At 37.4% G+C, this 13,605-nt stretch overlaps 1 protein-coding gene across 5 annotated transcripts in view; it reads right to left on the reverse strand.

Moving 5' to 3' along the window:
• DIAPH2 (diaphanous related formin 2) overlaps positions 1 to 13,605 on the reverse strand; it is an 873,267-nt gene that overhangs the window by 641,869 nt on the left and 217,793 nt on the right. For all 5 annotated transcript variants that reach the window (XM_019641102.1, XM_019641101.1, XM_019641103.1 and 2 more), the window contains 2 exons: positions 1,295 to 1,369; positions 1,139 to 1,208 (listed from right to left, as the gene is read on the reverse strand). In XM_019641102.1, the coding sequence (XP_019496647.1) occupies positions 1,139 to 1,208; positions 1,295 to 1,369 (145 nt within the window). The remainder of the gene's footprint in view (positions 1 to 1,138; positions 1,209 to 1,294; positions 1,370 to 13,605) is intronic.

Genomic DNA, 13,605 nt, shown 5'->3' on the forward strand with positions numbered 1-13,605 from the left:
AAGGCACCAGAAGGGGCTTGGGTGGGCCCACAAGTTGGGTGGAGCAGGGTCGCAGGGAATCAGGGTGAATAAATGGTGTTAACCAGGTTGATGGAGACTCAGATAAAGTTTCTGCCTGTCTCTGCACACTGGGAGGGGAGAGGGCTCAACAAAGAAACAATGGCTTCCACCAGCTCTTCCATCCAGGAGAAAGCTGTCCCTCCAATCTTCACCACAAAGACAGAAAATTCAGCTCCTACCTATATGTCCCTGGTGTCTTTCGAGCTACTGTAACCAGCACTGGAGCTCAGAGCAAGTGAGTCCATCAGGTCAGCGATGTGCACGGGCCCTTCAAGAAGAACACCTGGGACTGCAGCCACCCTCTGTCTCATTCAGCCACAGTCTACACTGGTTTTCACAGCCAGAAGTTATGGGGACTTCTCTCTCCAGCACTGGAACCCTGGGCTGGGAAGCCTGGTGTGGGGCTGGGACCCCTTGCTCCTCCAGGGGGAACCTCTGCAGCCGAAATATCCCTCCTGATTTTCAATGGTCACACGCGGGTGTGGGACCAGCCTGCTTCACATCTGTGCCCCTCCTAGCAGTCTCACGGTGGCTTCTTCTCTATGTCCTTAGTTATAGGGCTTCGGTTAAGCAAGATTTCAGGTGATTCTCAATGATGGTTATTCTGTAGTTTAGTTGCAATTTTGATGTGCTCGTGAGAGGAGGTAAGCACAGTATTCACCTACTCTGCCATCTTGACTGGATCCCCAAGAAAAAGAAACCTTAACCTGATAATGTTCTTAGCAAATGAGTCAAATCATAGCTTTAAATTTTATTTTCCTTTTCAATGAAATAAAAATACTCAGTAAGAAAATGGTACTCAACATATCACATTTAAATTGTCCTACTACCATAAAAGAATAAAAGAAAGTATTATCTAATTTGGGAACAATCATGTTCCCATGATTGCAAAAACCTATCAATAAATATTTTGTGAAGCAAAATTTATTTTAAATATTTAAATGAAACTTGATAATGTGCATCATAAGGACCTTTTTGTATGCTGAATAAACACACTCTATTTTGTCTGTTTCATACTTTCATACTGTCGGGCAAATTCTCACCTTTTGTGACAGAGGCAGAAATAAATAGTACTTACCTTATTATTCATAAATGCTTTGAGGCACTGAATAAGTTTATACTGATTCTTCTTGTCAATATTTTCTTGCCTGAATAAAAGGAAAAAACATTATGTTGTACTTAAAATTTTCCCCTTTGGTGATTTTTTTCATTTTTTATTCTTTGTTATTCTTACTGTTTCTTGTCCAGAAGCTTTTCCAGCACATCCAATAAGAGTCCAAGACCTTCATGGCCAAAGTTGTTGACCCAGCTATAAAATAAACAAACAAAAAAATGTATAAATAATTCTGTATATTTAAAACATTAAGCATCTAAAATGAAATTCTGATTTTCAAATCTGATAATCCTGTCTTTATATTGCTTGTCATTCTTTTTTCTACTCTCACTGTTTCAAACATCCTCTATGAGAATGAACTGAAAGATGTTTACCTCAATCTCAGACTTCTCTTCATATTGTAGATTGACTATTCCACTGCCCTGTCTTTGTTGTTTCACCAGCAACATATAATTTAAGCTGGAATTTATAAGCCAAACTTATCATCGTCTGTGTCTGTGGTTCCCTAAATGAACACCTCTTCCATTCTTCCAGATCCTGTTATTAATACTACAATCCTTTGAATCCTTCAGATTTGAAATACAGGCATAATTTTTTTATCTCCCCATCTCTTTCACCTTTGCATTCATTCTGTTCATTCATTCAGTAAATATTTATTGAGTGCCTATGAAGTACCAGACATGTTCTAGGTGACAGATACAACAGGCAACAAAACTAAGCCTTTACCCTCATATAGCTTTGTGTCTAGAAAGAGGGAGCCAGGTGATGAACAGACAAATATATAATCAAATGTTAGTGCTTTGGTGCTAAGAAGAAAACTAAACCTTGGTAAAAGGAGTAAGAAGTGCCAGGATGTTCTTTTTTAATGTGTGGTCAGGGAAAGAGTCTTCCATCAGGTGGTATTTGAGCAGAGCCTTGAAAGAAGTGAGGACTTTCCCAGTAGAAGGAATAAGGGCAACTCGGGCACTCAAGTCATTGCTAGTGTGCTTGGGATATTCTAGGAACTGCGAGGAGACTGGTGGCTACAGCTGAATGAGCAGGCCTGGGAGAGCAGCAGGAGATGAAGTAACCCACCCGTGGTAGAAGGCTGCAGGACTGATCACGTAGAGCTTAGTTTGATTTTCTGTCATCCAGTCATGAATATTCCTCTTCTAGAATGACACCCACACATGCCCCCTTCCCCGTCTCATTGTCTCTGCTAACATTCTAGGTTAGCCCTAGTGACTTTTCCTTTGCTATGCCAGTAGCCTCCCAACTAGGGTCTTTGCAGCTTCATTTTTTCTTTTATTCATTTTACAAAATGATGGACTAGATTGCACTTGATCAGTCATCCATATAAAAATTTCTTCTGGACTACCTAACACGTTTCAAATCCTGATTCTCATCTAGACTCAACCTACATTTACAGACTCAGGCCCTATACCACACGTTCCAGTGAAAATTGGATAAATTCTCTTTCCTGGAGTCCTCCCTGCACCTCCCTTCCTTACCTCATTTATTCTTTCTTTACAAAAGATAACCCCAACTCCATCTCTCCAAACACTTCAAAGCTCAAATTGACTATCAATTCTTCCATTAATGTTTATCCCCAGAAGTTCTCCATCCAAATACCAGTTATTTTTCCTTTGAACACCCATATATCTTATTGCTTGAGAATATAATTCTTGCCATATGCGTCTCACCCACCTATCTGGATTAAAATTTCTGTGAAGACAGCTGTGTTATCTCATGTATCTTTCTATCTTTCATAATACTTAGCAGAGTGGCTTACATCTAGTCAACACTAAATATATATTTGCTAATTCAAATTGAAATAAATTTACTGACTTGCATGGTTAAGAGAATCAGCAGTCTCACACTGCCCAAGAACTTCACAAACGTAAATTAATATATAGCAGAATCCTATGAAGCAATAACTAAAATCTACACATATTTAAACCGTGACTATTACTTCTATCTGACAGCCTTTAGGCTACATTTCGTGTCTACCTAAGGAAAAGCTTACAAAGTAGAGACCTAAATTTCTAAGAAAATATCAGTAAGAAACATCAGATCACTGAAGAAAAGATATTTTGAAAATGGCTCAAATATTGAGAACCAACACATCCATAATATATATGGAAGCTCATTTTAAACAAATTCTGCTTTAATTTTCATAGTGGAAATGAGAAAAAATCAATATGGCATTGTAATGATAATTGGCAGCAAGCTACTATTCAACTGAGGCATGTAATCAACCAGTACAATGAGCTATTTTCTCTGAAGACTCTAGATAATCAGTGGGGTAGTGGTGGGAGGAGAAAAGGACATCAGCTCTAAGCATAATATATTGTATTTAATTTATCAGAGAGAGAAATCAGCAGATATCATTACAGCACAATAGACCCAACAGCAAGTGGAAAATAAAAGAATTCTGAACAAATGTATATATACAACCCTCAGTATCTGCTTTGGCATTTGGGAAGATAAAATAATCTATGATTTTCTTAAATGTAACACAAATTGTTTTTCAGATTCTAAATTTTACTCGTATTCTTTTTACACCTAGTACTATTAAAATTATTAGGGTTATTTCTTCCTTGATCTAGGGAATTGTTTGATACAAGTGCACAATTTATATGTGTTCACTTGAAATCAGTCACCCACCTACACATCCCAGACTGCTTCAAATTGTGCTGTTTATGGTACTTTGATTTAATTCAGTGAAAATTATTATTGGTCTGAAAAAAACAGATACAATCTTGAAACTTAAGCGTGAGGGGGAGGGCCTATTTATTGCAAACTAAGCAGAGAATACTTTTTAGGCCAATGGGCAGAGGAGGCCTAGTAAGAGTCCTCAGGACTTTTAAAATCATAAAAATGGGAGTCCAAGAGGAGCCTGTTGTTAGGGGGATAAAATAATTATGAGGTATCATGACAACACTCAAGAGGTTAAAAGGAAGAGGGGCAGCTTGACATTCGTTTTTTCCTTTTTCTTCTTGCCAGCTCTAATTCTTTGTCTTCAAGCATCAAACATCTTGTGGCCTCTAGCCAAACACTATTTTCTCTCTCTTTCTCCCTCTTGCTCTGCCCCCATACGCAGTTTAAAAACAAAATGTTGGCTTCTATAGGTAGGCAGGAATTTTGATACTGTAACACAAGATTTAAGTATAAATCAGTGGTTCTCAAGGTCTGTGCCCCAAACCAATAGCATCAACATTGTCTGGGAACTTGTAAGAAATGTGAATTCTTGGCCCCCACCCCAGACCTATGGAATCACTAACTCTGGGGGAGGGGGTCAGCAATTTGTGGTTGTAACTACTCCTCCAGGTGCTTCTGATCCTTGCTCATCACTGATATAGAACAACGGTTTCCTGAGAAGTGGAAGAAGCCTTCCTCAGGGAACACTGAGGCTCAAACTCAAGATTGCTTTATATACCCTCCCAACCCATACTGAGCATTACCACTGCCACAGGACAGAAATCTAGACTCCAATCGAAGCAAGTACATCGGGTATATTTTACAGAGTGTGCAGACTACGAGTTCTTCAGTACTAATTGGAATATCTAGAAATATAAAACGATAGTTGATGACTTGATTTAAAAATATCACTCCAAGGCTGCAGATAAGGACAAATACAGACAAATTTTTTGTAGCATCTCAACTCTGACATAAGAAGTTGCAATTTATCATGGTCCCTGAATTTATAAGAGACACAGCAGCAGCGAATAATGAAGAATCAGACAGAAGAAAAAATGGGGGAGGAGAATAATCTCTTCCAATTTCTATAACCACTCGGAAACACAGGTTTGGTTTTTCTTTTTCTGTTTTTTCTGAGACATGATTTACATACAGTAAAACTCATCATTTTGACAAATGTATAGTCATGTAACCCCCAACACAAACAAGATATACAACATGTCCATTATTCCAGAACATTCCCTCATTTTCCTTTGCAGTCAATCCCCTTTCCCTACTCCCAGGTCCCTGGCAACGACTTAGACAATTCATGTCCCTATAGCTTTGCTCTTTCCACAATATCAATACAAATTGAATCATATAGTATATGGGTTTTTCATTTGGCTTCTTTCACTTAGCATAAATATTATGATATTCAACCATTTTGCAGTCCATCCTTTTAATTTTATGGGTTTACCACAATTTATTTATCCAGTCTTCAGTTAATAAACATCTAGGTTGTTTCCAGGTTTTGATGATGATGAATAAAGCTGCTACATTCACATGTAACCATTTGTGTACGCATGTTTTCCTTTCTCTTGGAAAAATAACTCGGGGGGGGGGAATTGCTGAGTCTTATGGTCAATGTATGCTTAACTTTTTTACAAGACTGCCTTCCAAAGTAGCTATACCATTTGGCATTCCTTCAGCAAAGTGTAACAGTTCCAATCGCTCCACATCATTCCCAGCACTTCATATTGTCAATCTTTTTAACTTTAGCCATTCTGAAAACTGTTTTCAGATAAAGACACTGAGAAGCAAAGTAAAGTAATTTGCCAAACATCACTCAACAAGTATCAATTCTAGGACTCATCCCCAGATCTGACTCCAAAGCCCATGTTTATTTGAACCATACCATTAGAAGTGACTACCAGGACCAGCACATGATTTTCTGTAACAACATCTGGCTAATGGCTCCACCAATAACTCACTAAAGAACAATCAGTGGTTGGCCCAGAACTGCACTGGGCTCTCATTTATATACAGTAATACCTCGGTATGTGAGCATAATTCATTCTGGAAACAAACTACTTATATTGCAACACATCGCTTGTTTACAAAGTTAAAATGTATTATTGGGGGCCAGCCGAGTGGCTCAGTTGGTTAAGAACTCACTCAAGAGTGCGAGCTCTGAGCAACAGTGGTTCAAGCACCGGCCCGAGCTGAGCTGCCGTTGAGCTGCCTGGATGACTAACCAAAAAAAAAAAATTGCATTATTCGGTTGTCGGAAAAGTCATGACGCATTTCTGCAATGAAAAACATAGAGAAATACATCATGACTTTTCCGACAACCCAGTATTAGGTTGGTGCAAAAGCAACTGCCGTTTTGGCCATTACTCGTCGTAATTACTTTTGCACCAACCTAATAGAAATGTTTGCTTGTCTTGCGGAACACTTGCAAACCGAGTTACTCGCAATCCAGGGTTTTACTGTACCTCTGTCTAGACCCATAAATACAGGCTCCGTATTAGTTGACAGTTTATTTCATTCCTTTAGGTGTGCTAACTACTTTTCAACCCATGTTTCTAGTATCTTTTAAAGTCCCAAGCTTCATAAGAAATCTACCAAATATTGTTAGCTGGAGACTCCAGCTAAAACTTCCAACCAAGATTTAGATAAGGCAGCTCATAGGAATAGAGCCAGAATGTAGCCTATGTGTTTCTTTTTTCCCCCGATGGGCTGCATAGTCCACAATCTCATTTTTAGGTATTAACATACTGGTCATTTTATGTTATCACGTTGCCTAAGTTAAGGAGTTGTCTTGACGTGCTACACATCCATGCTGCCGTTTGTAGCCATCACTTGTCAGGCAACCAAATGAAACAAATGAGCCACCCAAAAACAAACCAGAGAAAGATCAGTCAGGACAATTAACTTCTGAGGGAGCAAGAGGCCAGGACTAGATCTGAAGGCTGCAGAAGAATCCAGGACTGGTATCTAGGGAACAAGAGGAACTGACCCACAATGCGACAGAATTTTCTGACCTTCGGTATAAACGGCTTGGCTGTGTCTACCAGGCAGTCCAACATTTGGTACATTGCTCACTAAGTTAAAAATTCAAGACCTTTCCCAAGTTTACTCAAAGGTCAGGAAAATACCACACCATCCATCAATGGAATATGCTAGCATGGTTAAGTGCATACGCTTGAGAAGAAGACAGATCTAGGTTCCAGTCCCATCTCTCCCATATTCTAGCGCTGTTATTTTTCATCAGTTACTGAAACCCTCTAAGCCTGTTTTCTCATCTTCAAAATAGGAATGAGAATAGTTAACTATACCCCATAAGGTCTTTGTGACTACTAACTGAAAAATCCATGTGAAATAGCACACTGAAGCTTATATTAAGATATTTTTTAAAACGTTAAAAACCCAATGCTTGAATGCTCTTTGAATCTTCTAGTCCAAAATACAATATGAATTTCAGGCATAAATTAAAGACCTCTTTTAAATAACGTCAATAATTAACATTTTATCATTCATTTATTGAAAAGCATTTTAATATAAAATATGCATAAGTATCTAAACAGACTAAACTTATCATATTGATTTTTTTAAAAAGACTTTATAATTTATATATTTGGTACTTGTATTAACTTATGTGTTTTCTTTAACTTGTTACTATTAACTGTATTTTTCTCACTATATTTAGAGCTCACCAATTCACGCTGGAATAGACATAGAAATTAAAATTGTGGGGGAAAGGGGTGTGGGGAGAGAGAGCGTCTATTTATATTTCATGCATAATCCTGACAGAAAGAATTTTATCAAAACATTACATCAAAACTGTATCAAAATAAAAATTAAGGTTTTAAAACAGAAGAAATCTATCCCAAGCCTTCAGAACTTCTGAGGTCATTATTTTTAAAGGGCCTACTTATACTGATCATCATAATCAAAAGAAAGAAAGTCTTATATTTAATGAAAATGTCAGAGGATTCACTGAACCCTAAATCCATGAGAAAGCAAGATTCTCCACTTTCCAGCTCTCTGGGGCAAAGTGAGGGAAAAGTCTATTAAGGTACCTACTGAACGAGGGAATGAGATTCCGATCCCTCACACATATGTGTAAAGAAAAACCCCTCACAGTTTCCCCAAACGTCAACCTTTCATCCATTAATTGGAGATTCAGATTCCAAATTATTTAGTTACAGTTGATGTAAATATAAATTAAAGATGTAGTGGACAGATGAGTTCAGTACACTATACACAATACAGACAAAAACAGGAAATCGTGACGGCATGTACATTTATGATGTGCTTGTCCAATTCACATCTTTCTTTCAAAAGGGATAAAGCTAAAATTAGAAAGTTCTATCCTGAGTCCCATATGCTGTAAAAGCAATTGGTCTCCTGTGCAGGAGGCCAGTATTAGTCATGTCATCCCTTTATCACTGTTTGTGCAGCGCTAAAGGCTAGTATAGAGGGCTATGTGTTCTGTAGGAAGAATTTTATTTTTCTCTAATGGTGTTCTATTCCCATGTGTAATCCCACACTACAACCCAAATCATTGGAACATCAAATAAAATGAATGAAAGTGCAGAGTTTCTTGGGGGAATTCAGAAGTTGGTAAAATTATAAGACATGAAACAACTAATTCCAAGGGTTGAAGAGACTTTAAAGAAGACTGCAAATGGTGTTTACATGTTTAATACCAGCAAAACATCTCATTTTAATACCAATGTTGCCAATGTAGCTTTTGAATGCAATTAAAACAGAACCTTAGTTATATGCACTTATGGTGGAGTGGGTGGGTCCCTTAGGTGATTAAAACCAATGTATCCTCCAACACAAAAAGTATCAGGCATTCAGTCCATGAATCAATATCTCCAAACAGTAGCAAAGAAAAACTTAATATTTTCAGCCTTTTAAAAGATAATTTGTACAGCTAAATCAATTTCATAGATAATTCCACTATCAATATATGCATCCATTCAAAATAAAATGTTAAAACCAAAACAGCATGGATTTGTATGTATATGCTATGACTGCGTTGGACTCAGTTCGATAAAAATATACATATCTGGGCCGGCCGAGTGGCTCAGTTGGTTAAGAGCTCGCTCAAGAGTTTGAGCTCTGAGCAACAGCGGTTCGAGTCCAGCCCGAGCTGAGCAGCCGCTGAGCTGCCAACAGGTAGCAGGATGGCTCAGCTTAAAAAAAAATATGTATATATATATATATATAATATATATATATATATATATATATATATATATATACATATCTACTCAGGTTTACATTATCTACTCTATGCAAGTTACCACAACAACCGGGGGCATGTGAACATCCTTGGAACATATTCACCATAGTGGATTAATGCATAAACTATTTCTGACCAATTAAAAGTATCTATTAGATGTAATGCTGCCATTTCCTGATATTTGCATATATTCCTTTGAAGAACAACATTCATTTTCCCCTTATTTCACCCGATTCATAGAAAGGTTGAATATGACAATTTTCCATCTCTGCTTCTCAGTGGTTTTGATTTCAATGTTGAAATAGATTAAAATTTCTTAAGAAAACACCAAATAAGGCATTCCATCTTTCTCTGTATACTGTAATTTACTTAAGAGGATTTTATCTAGCTGCATTTATTCTTTCCATCAGGTCTCGCTGGAAAGATCCTGCTCTGTTTTATGCCACTCACACATTTTTTAAGAGTTCCTCACAAAAGGGGAAATGTATGTTCTTTCTAGTTGCTCATATTATATGAAAACAAATTCCTCTTACATATTTACAACAAATTGTAAATGCCTGACTTACATATACAAATCTCCTGAGGTCAACAGTTTAAGTAAAAATTCTCTCTCAATGGAAAAATTTTCTTATTCATTAAAATCAATTTCTTAAGCTCTCAAAACTACTTCAGAGACAGTCGAAATGGCTGAAGTCCAAATCTGTTAAAATGCCCAACAGACTACAGAAAAAAAATTTTCCTCCCCACCTCCTTTAGAAATTATTGTTAGAAAAGTATAAGAAATGGTTTTATTGCACAGTAATGATGAAAATAACATTTATAAAAAGATGTGAATCAAAATAAAAACAGAATCTTCAATCTATAGTAAATAAAGGGGAGGCAGTGAGAAAGAGCCTCCAAATATTCAAGCAAAAGCTAGTACTACTTTAAATTGTTTTCATATGGTTGAAATTGTGACTATAATTAGGACACTGACTAAAGTTGCCTTCTTAGTGATATATAACTAGTCTAACTTATGATAAAATGTTAACTTCCACAAGAAAAATGTATTGGTTCATTTTCCTAAGCTAAGTAACAACAGTTAAAATTTTATCACACACTCTACCAGACATCCAATTTCTTTTAGTTTAGTGGAATTTTGTTAAAATGAACTTACTCCAAGAAATCACATTCCTAATCTGTAAACCCTAGAAAGGAAAGAGAGCTGACATCAAGTTTATCTGTTGTGAAATAAGGTAAGAAGTTCTTTGAGTGCAAGGAGGAAAGAGCAAAGATGCATTAGAACATACCACCCACACCTTCCCTTTTTCCTACACCAATTTACATGGTATACTATGTGATTCTGGTGGGCAGCAGGCAAGTTAAATGAATTTTCTTTCACGGTAACAGGGGTAAGAAGAGTTGAAGGGTAATTACAATTTGATGACTGAACAACAGAAATGTAACAGTCCGTCTCACCTATCAGGTGCACTTCCAAAAACATATAATTAAAGACTCATTATGGAGTGTGACAGATACTTAGACAAAGATAAAAGAAATGTAAGGCTCATGAATATTTTTAGCACAGGAAAACTGCCAACCAAACCGAAAAGATCCATTTCTTTGGGTCCTCATTGTGACGTCAAAAAAATCTCAGCAAGTCAAAAAGGTTTTACTGACTCAGAATGTCATCTTTAATGGTAATTATTCTGGTCTTTTCTGGTTTATTTTTACATAATATTTTAAAGCCCCTTCCCCTTAAAACCAAGAAAGACACTACAAAAATTGTGTGTGTGTGTGTGCGCGCGCACGCATGTGTGCGAGTGCCTGCGCGCGCACATGGGCACATGCACATATATGCACTCTTAACCATAGTTAATATCTAAACATATTCACCTTTAATAAATTTTTTTCAAAACATAATCATTAAAACACGAACAGGGGGCCGGCCGAGTGGCTCAGTTGGTTAAGAGCTCGCTCAAGAGTTTGAGCTCTGAGCAACAGCGGTTCGAGTCCAGCCCGAGCTGAGCAGCNAGCTCTGAGCAACAGCGGTTCGAGTCCAGCCCGAGCTGAGCAGCCACTGAGCTGCCAACAGGTAGCAGGATGGCTCAGCTTAAAAAAAAAAAAAACACGAACAGTCAAAAATATTTAACCACGCCACATTAAACAATTTGGGAATTGTTAAGGCTTATCTAAGACAAATTAAGCCAAACATGCTCCTTAGCTTTGTCTTCCACAGTAATATAAAACCATTTAAAGCAACAACAAAACAATAATAATCAACACGTACATGACTTATAGAAAAAACATTTATAGGACTACAATGAAGTATAAAGTTCCTAAGAAACAGATATTAGCCCTCAACTCTATTCAACCTGGCTTGCACTCATTTTCAGAAAACACTAGAAACGCAGCAATTCCTAAAAGATACACATTTATACATAAGTCTTTCAGAACATATAAATGCTTTATAAAGAAAACATAATGTTTTAATTGCTCAAGTACCTATGGCCTTCTTCAAAATTGCAATAACTTTCTTTTCAATTTGAACATTTCAAAGAACACACACTGATTGTGAAGTCAAAGTAAGTTACCCCATAAACTAGAGAACTTGAGTGGCTTGTCTTAGATCATAGAGTGTTAATGACAAAACCATGACTGAAATCCACCACTACCTCTATCCTTACACATGAACAACAGTGTCAAAGATGACTATAAACCACAAACACAGGGATCAGAGCCAAAACCTTGAATGGATAGGTGAGCTCTCTAACACAAAGAATAAATAGAGGATTATATTCCTCTATATATTAAAAAAAAAATAGTTGCAAAGGCTAAAGGAGTTCACAACGAAACTGGCCTTACACGACATGTTAAAGGGATTTCTTTAAGTTCAATAGAAAGGGCACTAATTAGTAACACAAACACGTTTGAAAGAATAAATCTCACTGGGAAGGCAAACATATAGTAACAGTAGTGGATGGATCACTTATAAAGCTAGTATAAAGGTTAAAAGACAAAAGAAGTAAAACACCTATGATTGCAGTAATTAAAGGATACACAACAAAAAGATGTAAAATGTGACATCAAAACATAAAACTTGGGGTAGAAGGGTAATAATGTTGAGCTTTTCAATGGGACGAAACTTAAATTGCTTTCAACCTACAGTAGATAGGTGTGTGTGTGTGTGTGTTTGTAATATATATAGTTATATGTAAGTCCCACAGTAACCACAAAGCAGAAAGCTATAGGAAATACACTAAAAAGGTCATCAAACCACAAAGAGAGAAAGAGAAGAGAAAAGGAAAAGAGAGGAACTACAAAAACAGCTGGACAACAATTAACAAAATAACAATCAGCACATGTCTATCAAAAGTTGCTTTAAAAGGAAATGGACTAAATTCTCCAATAAACATGGCTGAATGGGTTAAAAAAAAACCCATCAATATGCACCTAAAAGAGACTCATTTTCGGACCCGCCGAGTGGCGCGATGGTTAAGAACTCGCTTGGGATGCCAGAGGGCCCCGGTTTGGATCCCACATATGAGGGCCAGTGACACTGCCCTCCACAGCTAAGATGCTGAACAACAGCTCAACCTGGAGCTGGGCTGCCATGAGTCGCCGGCGACGGCGTGGGCTGCAGTCCCTGTGGCAGTGGATTGCCATGGGCTACCGTATGTAGCCAGCAGCCAGCGTGAGCGGCCAGCAGCCGCAGTGAGCAGCCGTCCAGAAGCCTGCGACTGATATGCCTTGCCAGAGAAGAGTGCAATGATGGTGCCAACTTGGGCCAGTGAAGCAACATCCTCCACAACTAGATTGAAGAACAAAACGACAGCAACTTGTCTGTTCCCCTTTCCCCAATTCCCCAGCACTGTTCCCATCCCCCCAATTCCCCAATAAAAATCTTTGAAAAAAAAAAAAAAGAGACTCATTTTCAATATAAGGACATACACAGACTGAAAATGAATGGATGGGAAAAGATATTCCTTGCAAATTGAAACCAAAAGTAAGCTGAAGTAGCTGTACGCTTATCAGACAAAATAGACTTTAAAACAAATACAGTAATAAGAGACAAAAACAGGCATTACATAATGATAAAGTGGTCAATCTAAAAAGAAGATAGAACTTTTGTAAATATTAATGCACCCAATATAGGAGCACCTAAATATATAAAGCAAATATTAACAGACCAAAAGGGAGAACTAGCATCTAATAGTAGTAAGGGAGTTTAATACCTCACAACAACGGATAGATCATCCAGACAGAAAATCAAAAAGGAAAAATTGGCCTTAAACGACATATAAGACTAGATGGATTTGATTTCATCCAAAAGCAACAGACTACACATTCTTCTCAAGTGCACATGGAACATTTTCCAAGACAGACCCCATGTTAAGTCACAAAACAAGTCTTAATAAATTTAAGAGGACTGAAGTCATATTGAGCATCTTTGCTGACCACAATGGTATGACACTTGAAGTTAATTACACCAAAAAAAAAACAGAACATTCACAAATATGTAGAAGTTAAACAGTAT

The sequence above is a fragment of the Hipposideros armiger genome, unplaced genomic scaffold (genome assembly GCF_001890085.2).
Source record: "Hipposideros armiger isolate ML-2016 unplaced genomic scaffold, ASM189008v1 scaffold_56, whole genome shotgun sequence".
Taxonomy (NCBI): Eukaryota; Metazoa; Chordata; class Mammalia; order Chiroptera; family Hipposideridae; genus Hipposideros; species Hipposideros armiger.